Genomic DNA, 16,241 nt, shown 5'->3' on the forward strand with positions numbered 1-16,241 from the left:
CTCCCTACTTTGGTGGCCATGAGATTTTGGGTTCGTTTGTCCATATAAAAAGGTCACTCTCAGACATCCCCTGTCTGAGGTGATGGGTCCTTCTTCTAGTACATTGTACTTGGTGGGTGTTAGAGAAGCCTTAGGCTTTTTTTTTTTTTTTAAACTGGCAGTTCAAGAAACCTCTTGCTTTTCTTTGACAAATGGAGAAGCGTTGTGGTGGACGTACAGGGGTTTATGTTCATTTATAACGTAGTTACGCCTATAGGTTACAGCCAGTAATCTCAGAGTTTTGGGTGTCTTAAAAACCCAAACAGGCTGATTCCGGGTTAGTGTTCCCCATCTAAGGCCAAAGAAACATGACAAACAGCCAGAGGAGCAAAGGAAGCAGACTGTGGTGGCTGTCACGATGAACAATGGTTTTGGCACACCTGCTGCCTTGCTGCTGAGCGTCTCCGTGCTTGGCAGGAAAGGACTGATTTGGAGGAAAACCAGATAGTTTTGTAGATGTTTTTGGTATGTTTCCATCTGAGGGAGAGAAAACAGAAGCACTTGCTTTATAATGTAACAAATGGCTGGTGAAGGCTGGCGGCATCAACTTTTGGGGCAGGATTTAATAATGCACTTACAAATGGGAAAGCCAATATTACGCTAGACCCGAGGGCCCTTAGAAGCAAATGCAGGGAGACTGACGTACCACGGGAAGGGGGAATAGTGGGATATAGTCAAAGCAATGTGTTAGAGAAAATTATCCTCACACTACCCTTCTGAATAGATTTAAACATATTTATATACTTTTATTCAAGAAAAAGAGTTTTTCTAGTAATCAAGAAACAAAATTAAGAGAGCTGGAACAAATGCCTTTGTAGGAAGGTTTTGTAGTATGACATGGTTTTTGACTCCACCAAGAGCCAAGTGATGTTAATCAGTTGCTGTTTCTCCTGGGAGTTGTCATGGACGTAAGCTGCGAGACAAGATTACTATTCCCAAAGAACGGTGTGTCACAGCTATGTAATTTCATCCATTTTCCAGTTGCATCTTTTCAGGTTCTGATCATAATAATAATCTTTTTAACTGATGTATTAATATGTATGAAATTTCACAAGTTTTCTCTAAGTTTCTAATGTACTCATTTCCACAAGAGGATGTGCGTTACTACTCCTGTCCTAATTGCTGAGCATCTGGTTCACCAGAGTATATTGGAATTGGAGAACTTGGGGGGACTGGGAAAAAATGAGAATGCTAAAAAGTCAGAAAAACTTCCTTCTAGTCTAGCAAAGAAAATACATCTAACACCACACATTCTGGCTCAAGCTCAGAGCAGTTTAGCTTCAAATGGAGTCACTTCAGTCCCGATAGATCAGAAATGTAAGATTTTTCCAGGTCAGCCACTTGGTTGCACGTGTGCACGCACACACGTGTGTATGATTTATTTTCTTAATCACAGAGGAAGGATGCATAGACTCTTAATCTGGATAGAATATTCTTATTTTTTCCTGTTTCCCTTACAGGTGTGTATAAGGAAGTGTTATATGTTGTAATGCTGCTTAAGCAATGGATAATAATAATAATAGTGCATCTGAATGCTTTCTTCTAGTATTGAAGGAAAATTTTGTAATTGATTTCTCAAGAAAGCATTTATTGTGGTCTAACGAGGTGACTGAAAATACCATTGTGGTGCGGTAACCCTTCTTGATAAGGATAGCTTTTACAGATCTTACTTTCCCAGATGTCAGGTGATCGTTCCTTGAAGCCTGGTTATTCTGAGAGAGAGAACTTTTAAACAGGACAGGGTTTGGTTTTGTCCTTTTATTGCCTTGCTGGTGTTCTGGATCAGCATCTGGTTCTGTACCAAGGTGCTAATTTTTCTCAGACCCTCTTTTGTCAAATGCAAGAGTTATGTCCCTTCAGCAGCTTTTTGTGTCTCCAGTGTATTGTCTAGGGAAATCTGGGGAAAACAAGTTACATTGTACAGCGTTACAATGCTTGGAGACAGGAGCCTGGAGCAATATCAACAGGTCTTGTGCTAACAGGATTTGGCAAAAGGAGGTGTGGGCAACGTGTGGCATGTGACGCTGCTGTGCAGCTGGAAGGTGAGGGCTCTGTCCTGTGACCAGCTCCAGGTGGTGCTGGTGTGGGGGCGGCCGTGTGATCTGGACTGGGGGCTGTGAGAAGAAGCAAGCCTTGAAGGCCATCTTGGGTTGCCATAGTAGGATATGGAGTCCTCCACAGATTTGAGGTGGACGTGTCTAGCCCTTCTCCTGTGGTGAACCCCCAAAAGACTGAAAGGATTTTGATATCAAAAAAGCCAAATTTTATTTAAATAAATACTAGAAATTTTGCTTTTTAAAAAGAGAAAATTCCCAAGGACGGAAATATGCTTGTGTGCAACTTTCCTGTTGCCCCCTCCTGCTTCCCAGCCTGTCAGTCACTGAGTGGCCTCAAATGTCTATCAGAAATTTTGTGCCATGTCTAAGGCCAGCCATACCCTGCAGTCCCTGGAGCCCTCTCCTTTGAACAACCTTGGTACTTCCCCAAGGGCAACAGGGGAGGATGGGGCTTTACCCCTGCCCCCAAGGGTGCTACATGGCACAGTCACACTCTTAAAGGTTCACATGCATAATTAGAAGCAAGAAAGCAAACACTTACATAAACGATATCATCCTGAGACCCACTTCCATCCCCATCCCCTGCTGCGCGCAGTGGAGCGGAAGAACCCCTAGAGCTGCTGTCGTCTCTTGCCCGAGACCTTTCCCCAAAGCTTCTCTGTGCTCCACCCCAGCCCTGTTCCCTGAGGCACTCTGCTTGAAGGAATGAGACACATCAGTTTAGGCTGGGTACTTCTCTGTACAGGGGGGGGAAAAAAAGATGAACCGAGTACACAGAATATAACATACCAGTTTAGATGCTGTGCTTTCTAAATTTCATGTGTTCTGGGCTGTGTAATCCTTTGTGCTTAACCTTGCAGCACTTCTGGGAGTCACTGTTGGAAGGGTATGTGGTTTCTGCCTGATGCATGATGTCTAGTTTCACGAGTGGTTTTGGCCATTGGTGCAGGATGAGATTTGGGAGAGTAACTGAAGTAGCTGCGTGCTTTCCAGCAGAGCTCAAACCCACAGCAGCATTGAAACAGTTGAACCACTGCTGAAAGAAATTAAACTAAACCTCTGAAGTAAGCACGCTTTTATTTACAGTCTGGGCTGAAACCCTATTGTCTGAAGTTGAGCAAGGCTGCTATTTTCTCTAGCTACACTTTCAGCGTTGGAACTCGGTGGCTTGGGTTGTTGGCTGGGTACTTTGCAGTGCTGTCAGGCCAGGCCTCGATTTTGTGGGGGACAGAGGGGGCACGGGTACATACCCTCAAAACTTGCTCTTTTTTATTCTGTTTTAAAATAGCAACAACAACAAAAAGTTTTATGAGGGTGTTTTCCTCTCCATATGTACCAGTTGGTTAGACGTATTATAACTTCCCTGGGCACCCACAGAATTCTGCTTTAATTTCATATTTAACAGCCTTCTTCCAGTTGCAAGGAGAGGAACTCTTGTGAACTACCTCTTCATGCTCTTTTTCTGCCAGTGAGCAACCCCCAAGTAATGTGGGAAAGGCTCCTTTCATGGTATATACCTCCTCTTGAGCACTTTCTGGGTTTTTTTGTAGGGAGCTTCTGGTGCCACTCAGTAGTGTCATATCATCAGGCAGAGGGAAAATAAATCAAAGGTGTTGACATCATTCTTCTTTTTCTTACTCTCAACTGGTCTGTTCAGCTTGTATTATACTGCATTTGCACAGCTTCTGCTTCTGCGACCCATTAGGACAGAGCTTACTTGTACTTAACAAGAGTCTCTTTCATGCTTTGTGGATTTCTCCAGGCCACAGCAGGACCCAAAATAATCCCTTTTGCATTTGGTAGTTTCACAGTACTTTTCTGGTGAAGATGAAATAACCTTTCTGAATGAAAACAATAACATCTCCATCAGCCTGGTTTTGGTACAAGGTAATTGTAGCATTGTTTCGGCATTTTATAGAATGAACAGCAGCTTTTTTTCTCAAGATCTTAAGACATTAAAATGTGTAAGGAAAGAGTTGTATAAGTTTTTAAAATCAGTATGGAAGTAGCATCTGGTAAGACTTACATAAACAGTCTCTTTGAATCATAGCTTGAATTCAGACTGAATTCAAAGAGGCCAGAGTTTTGTGAAAGTTCATATGCAAATCTTATGGCTTCACCTTACTTTTAGTTCTAACATAAAATGAAAGATCTGTATTTCAGAAAACTTGTTTATAAGATACAATCTGCTTTGCACACATGAAACTTCCATCTGTGTATACTATGCATATTCTGTAATGTTTTCGTTTCTGAAATGTATTTCTGACAAATATACTGTATACAAAAATCAAAGAAAGTACCTTTTGCCTGTTTTACCCATCTACTCCAAATTTCACTTAGCGAAATAGGCTGAACTGGATTTGAAAGCTGTTTTTACAAGTGCTTGATAAAAAGATACCAGTTTTTTTTGTTCTCCAAAATATTTATTCTAGTACATCTTTCAGAGTGTCTTATACCAGAAGAATTTAAGCAGAATAAGTTGTCTATTTGTAAGGGGCTTCTCAATGAAAGTAAAATTTCAGGTAACGGAGGTAGCTGCATGTGCTGTTATACAAGGGCTCTTTTCCTGTGTTTGCAGGAATCATTACGTGACCTTGCCTGTATTTTGATGTTCAGTTGTGAGTTCAGGACTGTTGTGCATTCAGGTGTCATTTTCCTCTTCCTTAAAACACACAGAGCCCTGCAAAATGGCCACTTTATGATGGATTGAGGCTGCAGCTGAGGAGAGGCGCAGTATGTCCACGGCTGTTGGCTCAGCCAGCAATGGCCCAGTCAGCCAGGTCTGGTCTTGGGGTGCAGGAGCCACAGGGAAGCCATGGCAGCATATTACAAGTGCTTTATTTGCTGGTGGGAGACAAGAACACCATGTGCAAGTTTGGGATGTAAAATTTTGAGGTTTGGTCGTGTCTATTTGCTTCCTATTTAAAAAAGACTAAAAAACAAAACAAACCTCATCAGCTTGCACAGAGTGTCTTTTCTTCTGTAATTTCCCTAAACACATTGGTCAGATGTTTTCTTCTGCTGGTCTCCTATTTGTATAGAAAACAAGAAATCAGGCTTTGAGTTCTACTCCCCCTGCTTGTCTGTTCCAGGTTGTTGGTGAGGTGTATGGTATCATGGTATGTTTCCCTCAGCCTGTTTGTTTGTTTTACTCTTCCCGTATGCTGCTGTTAGAGATGGGATGTTTTGATTGAGTAAACTTTTTCTTGTGGTATGTGCAAGTGTTTTTCCTACTCAGGTTCTGAAGTCTTCAGTGGGTTTTGTGGGAAAATGCTTCTGTATACAAAGCCAAATAAAGGAAAAATGAGTTTCCCTGTTCTTGTTAGTTATGCTTATTCCTCTAAAACTAAATAGTAATGATCTTAAATCCAAGTTGAGATTAAGTGCTTATGCATGTGTGTGCACACTCGTGATTCTGCTGAAGTGTTAATTATAGCTATACAGCACAGATGACTGCTTAAAAAAAAGAGGAATAATCAGCATGTTGTGGATGCTGGGTGCATGGTTTTATATTTTTATATAGAAGTATTAATCCGTATAATGTTCTGCGGTGCAGCAACACTCCTGCTTTTCAGTTTTAGCAAGGCAGGAAAAAATGATGTAAGCATTTAATACTGGAACCGAGCACAGGCACCTTAAACTGCTTCTCGCTCTTCCTTTACTCTCTCTGCCTATGCTTTGTTTGCGCGAGTTCCTCTATACTGCTTTAGTTTTGCACCTTGGTATGTTACTAGTTTGGCAACAACATGAGTGTTACAAGCTATCTTGCTACGTGGTAATGGTGGTATAGATAAAACACAAAATGCAGTGAATTAATAGTTTGAGAATAAGCTAAAACTATTATTTTAATATCAAATACTATCCTGAACTAAGAGAAAAGAGGAAGGGGGTAAATGCTTTGATGGTACTATCAAATATATTGTCTGGCCCCAGCTGTTGATCACGAGGGAGGTAGGAATTGTGTTTGCCCACCCTGTGTGGAGGTTTTCACTACCCAGTGGTATCAAAAAGTCCATTATGTTCCTGTGTTGAGGAAACTGATTTCTGCTCTGGGTGTCGTCTTTCCCCTTGAGCACCACCCGGAGAGAACAGTGCATTGCAGTATTTGAGATTCTTAACACATCACCGGAAAGACCTATTTCTCCACCTGAAGGCTGTCCATCTGTTTGGTCAAAGTCTATTGCTACTCTCAATGTGTTGCTGCCTTTGCTTAGTCTGCGTTGTCTTTCGTTTGAAATTGAAGTACTAATGGTGCTGGAGTTCTGTTTGCTTGTTTTCCTGCAAAATTCATTTGTTGCTTACCTGTGGTTTTTATTCTATGTGGATGTGTGTGTATTAACACATTCAGTTGTTTCAAATGTTACTGAAATCGAGGTGTAATGAAATAGTGTTTAATGAAGCAGAGGGATTTGTGGTGCTGTAATGTTAACAGCATATGATTTGGGAGTTGAGTGCTACTGACTTCTGTTTTAAGGAAGGAAAGGGGAGATTGACAGGAGAACTCATAGTTATAACAAGGTAGCTGTTACAGAAGAGGAAGAATTTTTCTGAAAATTTTTTTCATACTGTTCAGCAGTGAAAGTCTGCAAGGTCAGGAAAAGAATGGCAACAGGATTTTAGTATTTAAAAAGTTGTCAGTCATTAAGCCTTATGTTGCTGAATACTACTGACTACTTCTGAAAGCTTCTAGGAACTCTTTAGTCATTGTTGGGCTGGAATTTGCAAGCCAAAGTAGAAAACTTGGGTCAGTGGTATTATTGGGAGAGAGATGAGATTATTTTCTGATGAATAGGGTGCCACAGGATAAAGGGCCTTGAAATCTTGTTGCAATAGCTGGTGGCTGTAAAATACAGAATTTTGCAATGAAAATGTTTGTTTATACCTGGAGATTGAATCAAATACTGAATTAATCTTGAAGCTGCCCTTTGGAGAGCCAAGGTGAAGATTTGGAAGGGGAAAAACTGGCAGCAGGAGGCTGGCTGAGCGTTCGCTAGAATCACACCAGAACCTTCCATTTCACCATATGGTTGACAGCTGCCCTGTTCCTATTTGTCATGATTTTCTGTGTTATACAGGATTGATTGGTGATGTTTAACTGCTTTTGAGCACTTGCATAACATTTGAAGCTGCCGTGTTTTCCCTGTTTATTTGAACTCCACAAGTTCCGTATTGAGTGGGATGAAAAGCTGGTGTCACCCCATCCTTCCTCCTTGTGAAGTGTCCAGCACCAAGCCTAGGGGATAGGTAAGGTGTTTTTTAAACACAGGCTTGGGAGAGTAAACTTACATTTCATGTAGAAAGTAACACAAAACTTCAGGATAAGTGCTTTGGAAATGCAGGTGTGTTAAGATGCAGGCTTTTATTATCATGGACAGCAGTCTTAAAGAGCTGGGCAACTGTGAAGGAGAGATCTGAAGGGAGTGCAAATTATTTTGAAATGGTTTGGATTTACTTCAGGCTGGCAGACTTTCTTAGTTTTACATATATGTGTGTATATATATATATATTCCTTCCCTTTTCCACTGTTGGAGAAAAGTTGTTGAGATAACAGATCCTTTGGGCTGTGTAACAGAAAGGAGGGCAGCTGCTTCTGAAGGATTTCGGAAGTAGGACACAAAGCTGTGGGCTTCTCTGCCTCCGTTCCCTGTAACCTCCGCAGCAAATGCATGTGCTGAAAGTACCGTGATGCATGAGATCAGTGGTTATTAATACCATGTTTTTGATATGAGTAAAGGTTTTATCTGGGGAGTGAAGTGTGTTTTGGCAATAAGCCCACACAAAGTAAATAACGTGGCCTTTGCATCTCTGGTTCTGACCTCATCGCTCTCATTGTTTGTCTTCGAACAGAAGCACTTTATTATTCTATTATCTCACATTATGCTCTTATAAATTGCAGTCTCTAACAAGAGATGCTTTCTTCCAGAAACTTCTAGATCATCTTGCAGGTTAAGTTATTTTCAATTAGAAAAGGCTGTAATGCTGGCTTTAGATTTTTAGAGTTGTGTGTTTGGCTTTTTTATTTTTTATTTTTAATTGTAATTTGCCTTTGAATGGTTGTCATGTTGTATTAGAGCTCTTTACTGGATGGGTTTTAACAGCTTTTCTGATTATTTGGGAGCCAACTGGATACTTTGGGTCCTTGTAACTGCTTTATGAAAGTCTGGACACGGCTACCCTACTCTTCTCTCTCTGTAGGTCTATGGGGTAAAGGATGTACTTTTTCCACTACTTTGAACAAAAGTCTGTGTGGTCGTAGGTTTGCACAGGAGACAGATGTTTATCAGCTGATGCCCTTCTTTCAGGAAGGGCCACAGAAATGACTGCTAAGACTTTGTAACCCTGGAGAAGCACCTGCAGGCAGTTGGGAAGAAGCAGAGAGGTTCCCCTCAAGCTTGAGTAGGTAGAAGTTTCCAGCCCTCCACCATCACTGAACCTTCTGCAGTTCAAAGCCAATGTCTTTCTGGTGCTTTTTTACTGAGAGATGCGCTTTAAATAGATTTGGCTGACTGTCAGGCTTAAAATCAAATGATTCAGATTAGGTAAGTGTTTGCAAGATTTCATTACACTGTTTTAAGAGACAGTCCGCTATAGTTTTGTAAAACTCACAAGCATTTTGGATGAAGAAGTTGGAGAAGTGTTTGCTGTAAATCTTCATGCAGTGTAAAGCTATACTTGACCCCAGTAGCTTGCAGAGTCTCACTTTAAGGTGTTTCTGCAGAACATGCTGTCCATGTCCCTTGTTGGTCTGAGCAGTTAACAGGAGCATAGAGTGGGTTTAGTTTTGTTTTTCATGGGTTCTTTATTGGCTTGAAAAGTTGGTATAAGAACATATTCTTTCTTCATTAAAAATGTGTTCAGTTTTCTCTCTCCGATCACTGTAGAAGCAGTAAGTTGTCTGCTAGTTCAGAAATGCCAGCGTTGCCACTTCAGGGAGCTGTATTCCCAAGAGGCAATTTGGCCCATCAGTATCCTGCCTACAGTTTCTTTTAGTGGCTGTACAAGTACAGTGGTAGTGATTGAAATGACTGCAGGTTTAGTCAAGGATGTGTGTTATCCCAGTTTGCGCACTGTTCTGTCTAGTCCCTTCAGTTTGGATTTCCATTATCTTGAAGTGGTCTCTCAGGGATGGTTTTCATTGTGTCTTCTGGAAATCTGTAGTGTTTGTCCCAGGCTTGTTGTACTCTTACTCTCTAAAGAAGCACATCTGTGGATTTGGGGAAACTTGTTTTTAATCATCACTCCCAGATCATTTTGATGGTTTTTACTAGCAACTTTTAGCCTAACATTTGGATAATTACTTTTGCGTCAGGTAAGTGGCAACATTTCCCTGGTGTCTGAAAGACCATTTATCATAACCTTACGCAAACTCTGAGTATATTTTCTAACATGGTTCTGGGGAGTTAGCCTAAGGTCTCTGACACTCACAGCTTTGTCATATCTTTACAACACTTCACAGACTAGGAATTATGCAATAGCAGAATGAAAAATAAGGAAGACCAGTATGAGTCTGTCATGGGCATCAGTGGTGCCGTCAGTTCCTGGTTCCACCCAGTAGGCACAAGTAGCACAGAGCCAGGTAATTAAGTTGTTCCTTCAAGAGGAAGACTGACAAATGGGTGTAAGCTTGACAGCAAAAGCATCACAGGCTTTTTTTCCCCCACTCTTTCTCCCAGCATAGTAATCAAGACTGAGAAAATGCATGCATAAAGCAGAAAGTTTTTTTTTTTTCCTCTGTTGTCCCATTTGCACTATCAAAAAATTTTTTGAGATAGAGATGAATGGAAATAATTGTACCTTTTTGTAGTTACGGTGTATCAATCTAGGTGGGCAAAGAAATCTGTCCCGTATTTCTGGCAAGCTAAGAATCTCAAAAAGAGGAGACGTCCTCAAGAGGAGGAAGTTACCCCTCTTTGGTTGTGCGGCAGCTGACTTCTGTCAGGGATGTTTACCTTTGAGATCACTGCCCTGTTCACTCTTTTCTTCATCCAGCCTCATGGTTATTCCGTAATGGGAACTTTTTCTGTCCCTCTATTTTATTTCATCACCTTCAAGATAGAATTTAGACTGACTTGCAAAGCTGGCTCTCTTTGAGATGTCTAAACTGTAAATGAAGGTCTTAATATTGATAGCTCTGCAACTAAATATAATTTAATCCATACAGAAATTAGCAAATATTTTCATCATTTCAGCTACATGGAGAAAGTATGTTCTTAAGCCTCTAGTTGTGAAAACTCTTCCCCTCTAGCTGAGAACAGCCATGGGATCAGTCAAAGGGATTGTTCCTGTGCTTCCTCACCGAAAAAGCGACCCTGCCAGGAGCCATCTGGGTGAAAAATTTAACCAAAATCCATTGTCTTGGACAATTCTTTCTTTCCATCTTCTTTTTTGTTATGAAAAATATTTAACTAAGGGATTTAAAAGCCATTTCTCATCTGTTTAGGCTTTCAGAGGTGTTGTGGCATGTGAAAGGACAATTTGCCTTCAACACCATTAATCTACTCCCTACCTCCAGAAAAGGTGGTAGGATCCTGGGGGGGGAAAAACACTCTTTTCTAAAAACATACATATTCACACATTGAAGCATTTCATTTGTTCTGTGTTTTGAAAGTTTATTCAGAAATAGAAGTAATGAAAAATAAATTCTGGACCTCTGTTCTTAGATTTAACAGTGATAAATACTTAGTTGGTGGTTTCAGCCATACCTAGTGCTAAATGGAACTGTCTCCTTTCCTAAATGGGTTGTTTTAATTCAGCCATGTGCCTGGAATGATTCATCAAGCAGCAGCCTAAAACTTTTGGAGAGACATGAGACTGCAGTGAGAGAGGAGTGTTACAATTTTTTTTGCCCCTTAAAATGAACAGTGATAGTGGGACCTCGCCAGAGAACGAAGGATGCAATTTGAGATGTTATGTTTCGATGTGGTTCATTTAGCAAGTGAATATGAGAATGAACAGGGACTTGAACTCTTCTGTGGTACATGTCTTGTAGAGTGCTGTGCTCTGCTGTCCCAAGGACAGACTCAGGTTTCTTCAGGACAGAAGGACATGCTGAACCATGACGGCTTTGCTCTGGGGTTGCATTGCTGGAGATGCGATGGGAGTGGTGCCCCATGCCCTCTTCTTGTCTGTTGAGCCTGTCTCTGTGGCTGGAAGCCCCCCTTCCTTCCTGAAGAAAGCTGTTGCCAAACAGCATGGTTTCAAGGGAAGATCTAGAATGTTGGATTTCCTTTTTTTATTATATACTCTGTATATACTTTTAATATATTATTTACTCTTTATTATAAATTTATATAACGTTATAATAAGGCTGTGCAACTTTTCAGGGATATAGTTAGCTTTTTTAATCACGCTGGCTAGATTAATTTTGTGCCTTATTCCAGTGAATAGTATTCTTAATATGATAAACAAAATTCAAGTACCTTAAAAGTTTTTAGGCTTTCTGCCTCAGTTCATTGTGTCTCTAAGATAATGTTTTGAATAATGAGCCAAGAGCATCATTTATGCTTTTGCATCTGGCACTCCTCCTATTTTGCTCATATTTCTGTATTAGTAAAATTTCCAGCAATGAGAATCTTGTATCTTTCTGTAAGAACAGTTTTCTCAGATCTGATAATACCTTTCTCTTTTACTTCAGACTCAATTTTCTGGAGTCATGCCGAGATGCCACTGGGACATACAGTAGCTAGAGCTTTTAAATCTGTCATCGGGGGGTGGGGTGGGTTTTTAGTGGGTTTTTCATTGTTTTTTGTTTTGTGTGTGTTGTTTTGGTTTTTTTTTTAATAGAAGAGTTATGTGGAGCTGCAGTTGTTGTCACCTAACATTAAAATGCTACAAAAGGGTGGGGAACTCCATTGACAATTCAAGTGTAGGGGTTTTCCTTGTACTATTAAAAAGCTGTTGGCTTATATGTGTTCTTAATAGGGGAGCAGTCCTTCTCAAAAACTTCTTTAATCAGAAACAATATATGAAAATGTTCTCTTCTCACTTAACTATGTAATTCTCTGAAGCTTGTGGCATATATCATCAAAGTGTTATCGTGATTGCATTTCAGAAAGTAAACTTTGTTTTTTTAGTTCTGTGGTTGGGAGCGCTTACAAGCTAACACGGTATCTGGGAGAAGTAGCATGTTTGGAGAACACCTACATCTGCTGACAGGCTTGCGCAGCAATAGCCTTCCTCTTCCCTTACAGATCACTGCTGTTTTCTTAGCAATTGTATGCTGGGTGTTTAAAGTATGGGCGGGTTAGCTTTTTTCTGCTGATGGTTTGTCAGTGGCGGTAGAAACAAAATAGGATATTTTAATAACGATGGTTAGTTTTTACAAAAATTCTTTTCTTCCTGCTTGCTTTTTGTTATTCTTTTTATGGTAGAGCAGAACCTAAGTGGGTCTGTAGACAATCCATACGAATAGTGTCTTATATATATTTCACATTAATTAGGATTCCATTCTGTAGCTATTATATAACATTGGTAAGTTTTTAGAGGTTGGCAAAGTGTGAAGCTGCCATTTATCTCCAGAGATCTGGTTTTGTCGTAACTGGGTGGTTACCAGCTGAAGTGTTTTCTGCTTGTTCTTAGCTCTGCAAAGGCCATATAGCCAAATGAGCAAACTGAACTTGCTCCTGTGAACGATTGTAGCGAACGTGTGGTAGGAAGTCAGTTGTGCTAAGCCTGTGCAAATGCAGTGCAGGTTGTAAGTTGCACGGTTACTGTGAGAGTCCTGGCCAGCTTGCAATAGTCTTACTGCAATGACAGGCAAACTACAAAGCCTCTAATCTGATTCTGGTTCCAAGACAATAAAAATCAATAGAAAAAAATGTATTCATTTTGGAATAACTGAGACAGCTTGGCTCAAAAAGTACTTAAAGTTTTATAGCCCATTTTGAGAGCAGAATCTTGTTTTGAACTTGAAGTCCACTGAATAGGTGCTGCTCACATCTGTGCATCTTGGGCATGTTTTGGATCGTATTTTCCATCTTTTCATAGGTTCTGTGGAAAGGAGAAGACAGAGTGCTTGGCTCAGGGGTTTTTGTGAGTTAGCCACAGCTCATTTCATGCAGCATTCTGCTCCATCCCTGCAGTGCAAGCTTAGCCACTGCATCTATTGCAAGTGGTGTTGGTTTACAGAGATCCTTAAATTGTTGCTTGAAACTGAATTACCTCACACAGTATGGTTGGCTCAAGGTTCATGAGGGGATTGAGCAAAGAAAGGGGGCTGAGGCTGAAATTGCTTTGAAATGAATCCTGTATATGTATTCACTGCTGAGGAATGTTGCGTGACGAGCGTGGTAATGGGCTGTGTCTGCAGGCTTGCAAGCACATCTGAAAATTTTGCATGGCACACTGGCAACCAAGAAGAATATTCATCTGTATATAGGTATTTGCCTGCCTTACAGCAATGCTGAGACTTCATTAATATTTGTAGAATGAGTTTAATAGAAGTACAAACAAAATATTACTAGAAGGGAACGGGTTAGCCTGCTGTAACACATTTGCAGCTGTTGAGGAAGTTTGTCCTGTGTTTTGACAGGAGATGAAGAATTTATAATTGTGTGGAAGGTGAAAAACATGCCTTCACATATACCTGGGATATATTTGTAAGGAATTATTCTCTTAGTTAATTTTTGCTGATGCACAAACATCTGTTTTGTGTGTCTATTTCATAGTGACTTCATGCTGCAATTACTACTTCAGAACATGTGAAATAGAGTCATCTTTCTTATACTAGCCATAATAAGTACATTCATTTGTTATTTATGTGTATAAAAAATGGGATAATCCTAAATGTCATTGGGAATGTCCCTGGAAAATATTATGCAGTTGTCTGTAAAGTAAATACAGGTGGGCTACGCTTGTGAGAACTTTAAAAAATGTTTTGCCATGAATCTTGTAATTCCTGTTTCTAGGAATTTCTTAGATCAAATTCTTTTTTACATTTCCTGTGAGATGAAGGCAAAAGTGAACTTGTGGTGGGAAGAACAGTTTCTATTGAATGATTCTTCCGGCTTCTTCAGAAGTATCAATGTCTTTTGGATACTTGTATATCCCGTGTACCTAAATTAAGTAACGTTTTATAGATATACACATAGTTTCTGATTAAGAAAATTTGGAGACTGTTTTGTTCTGGAGAGAGCTGTGGACTGCTGAGTCAGGGGAGAGCCTTGTGCCTTTGTCTTCTTGGCCTTCCAAGTTCAGTGCAAAATCCCAGTTCTAGGGTGGACAATGTGCTAGCATGTATTCACAGAATCACAAATCTTCTTACTACTGTTTGAATGACTAAGGTATCTTAAAGAAATTTAATGCTTCAGGATTCTAAAGGTTCCGTATGAGAACTGCCATGGAGTTCACATGAATGTTGTGTTTTATTTTTTTAATCTAACTTCCTTCTTTAATGCTTCCAACATACTCCAGCCCTCTTGCTCTTACATACTTTTCTCGGAATCCTCTGTTCTTTTCCATGTTATTTTATTTTTTGGGTGGAGGAGGGTTTATATTTTTTGCTTTGTCTCAGAAGATTCAGTGTATTGTGGGAGGTGAGGCAACGCTGGTCTTGGCAGAACACCACAAAACCAAGAGAGTAATTAAATGACGCAAGCCTTTGATTATTTTTCTCTCTCAAGCTTTCTGGCACGGCTGGGCATTCCGATTGCAAAAGGAGGATCAGGAGAAGAAACTTCTAAAGATTGCACACAAAATTAGAGCTGTATTGGAGGCTTTTTGCTGCTTTAAAGCTCTTCGCTCTCAAGTCCTGGAGTTGCTTCTTTTCCCCCTGTGAGGATAATGTCTTTTTCATCGCCCAAGATAAACGTAACTGAAAGGGAGCTGCCAAGGTTTTGTTTTGGTTTTGGTTTCTCTGCTCCCTTACTAATTGGATTTTTCCCGTCTTCTGCAGGAGGATTATAAAAGAATTAGAGAATCTGGGGTTTTTGGGGTGTGAGAGGTAGCTGTTGTTTTTCTCCTCTTGATTCTAGGACCTCCTTAATTTGCCATTTGTTCCCTGAAGTCACTGCCTGTTTGGAAATGGGAGAAGCAGCATAACAGATGAACTTGCACGACCATGGATTCCTTCCCTTTGCAAACTTTGTATGTGGCTGCTTGTAAAAAAGGTTTTTGCATACATAAGCATCAAATGAAGAATAGCATCCTGGGCTGGATTTAAAAGAAGCAAACTGCTTATGTCCTTTGAAAGGATAAATTCCGTTTAAACTGTAATTTAAAGAAGATTGGATTGTTGTTCCAGTTTTGAATTTTGGTGAAAGAAAGGAAGGGTCTGATCAAGTCACATACTCTGCTAGCTAAACCTGCATATTCTACAGCTGAAACTGGAAGATGTCTTGGAAAAGAAATTACTTTTCTGTGGGTCGGGGGAATGTACAGGGCATGTTTACTCCACGAAATACAACCTCAATTGCACCCAGTAAAGGTCTCAGCAATGAACCAGGACAGAACAGTTGCTTCCTGAATAGTGCGCTACAGGTAAGAGCACATAATAAAAAAATGTTTCTATCTTTGTCCTCTGTCTATTGCAGTATTTTCTTAGGCTCGACTGTGTAACAAATATAGCCAGGCTTGACTACTAATTGTTTGTGGACCTAGATAGAATAAAGCCTTGTTTGGAAATGTAGATTAGTTGAGTTATAGAGCAGCTTTTTTTAATTTTCAGGTTTTCCTGGTAAAACAGCATTCACGTAGTCATCACTTGGTGTACTTGAATCTCTTGTTTGTGTAAACTTGTAATATGTCAACCGAAGATGAAAATATATGTAGAAAATTTCTTTTAAAATAATAGAACATTGCGTAGCTTGCAGTATGTCTACTCCTTAAAAGTAAATTTAACTTTTTTGTTGAACCAGTCAAGTTCAAGGTTTGATAATACCTATACAAGATCCTTTTTATGTAGTCCAGTTTTCTTTCTAACTGCTGATTTGTAGCTTAGTTTAGATGATTGAGTCTTTACCTTTTGATTTAGAAGAAAAACCTTGTCCCGTGTCAAAATTTAGTTGAGTGGTATGGCTGCTATACTGGTATTGTCATCATTTAGATGTTTTGAATGTCTGGCATTTGACATTCAGTCTTTCTGGTTGCAGGGTTTAAAACCCTTTCTCCACATCAGTTTCTTTCCCTTCATATGACTTGTCTGTGTAG

The 16,241-nt window shown here is 40.1% G+C and overlaps 1 protein-coding gene across 4 annotated transcripts in view; it reads left to right on the forward strand.

Annotated features, from left to right (window-relative positions):
• Positions 1-16,241, forward strand: part of USP54 (ubiquitin specific peptidase 54) — a 105,997-nt gene that overhangs the window by 36,146 nt on the left and 53,610 nt on the right. For 2 of the 4 annotated variants that reach the window (XM_075154463.1, XM_075154461.1), the window contains exon 1: positions 14,577-15,572. In XM_075154463.1, the coding sequence (XP_075010564.1) occupies positions 15,426-15,572 (147 nt within the window). In that variant the 5' untranslated portion in view covers positions 14,577-15,425. Of the gene's footprint in view, positions 1-14,576; positions 15,573-16,241 lie in introns of those variants that run through there. The other 2 variants (XM_075154464.1, XM_075154462.1) reach the window with 2 other exon arrangements.

This window comes from Calonectris borealis, chromosome 7 (genome assembly GCF_964195595.1).
Source record: "Calonectris borealis chromosome 7, bCalBor7.hap1.2, whole genome shotgun sequence".
Taxonomy (NCBI): Eukaryota; Metazoa; Chordata; class Aves; order Procellariiformes; family Procellariidae; genus Calonectris; species Calonectris borealis.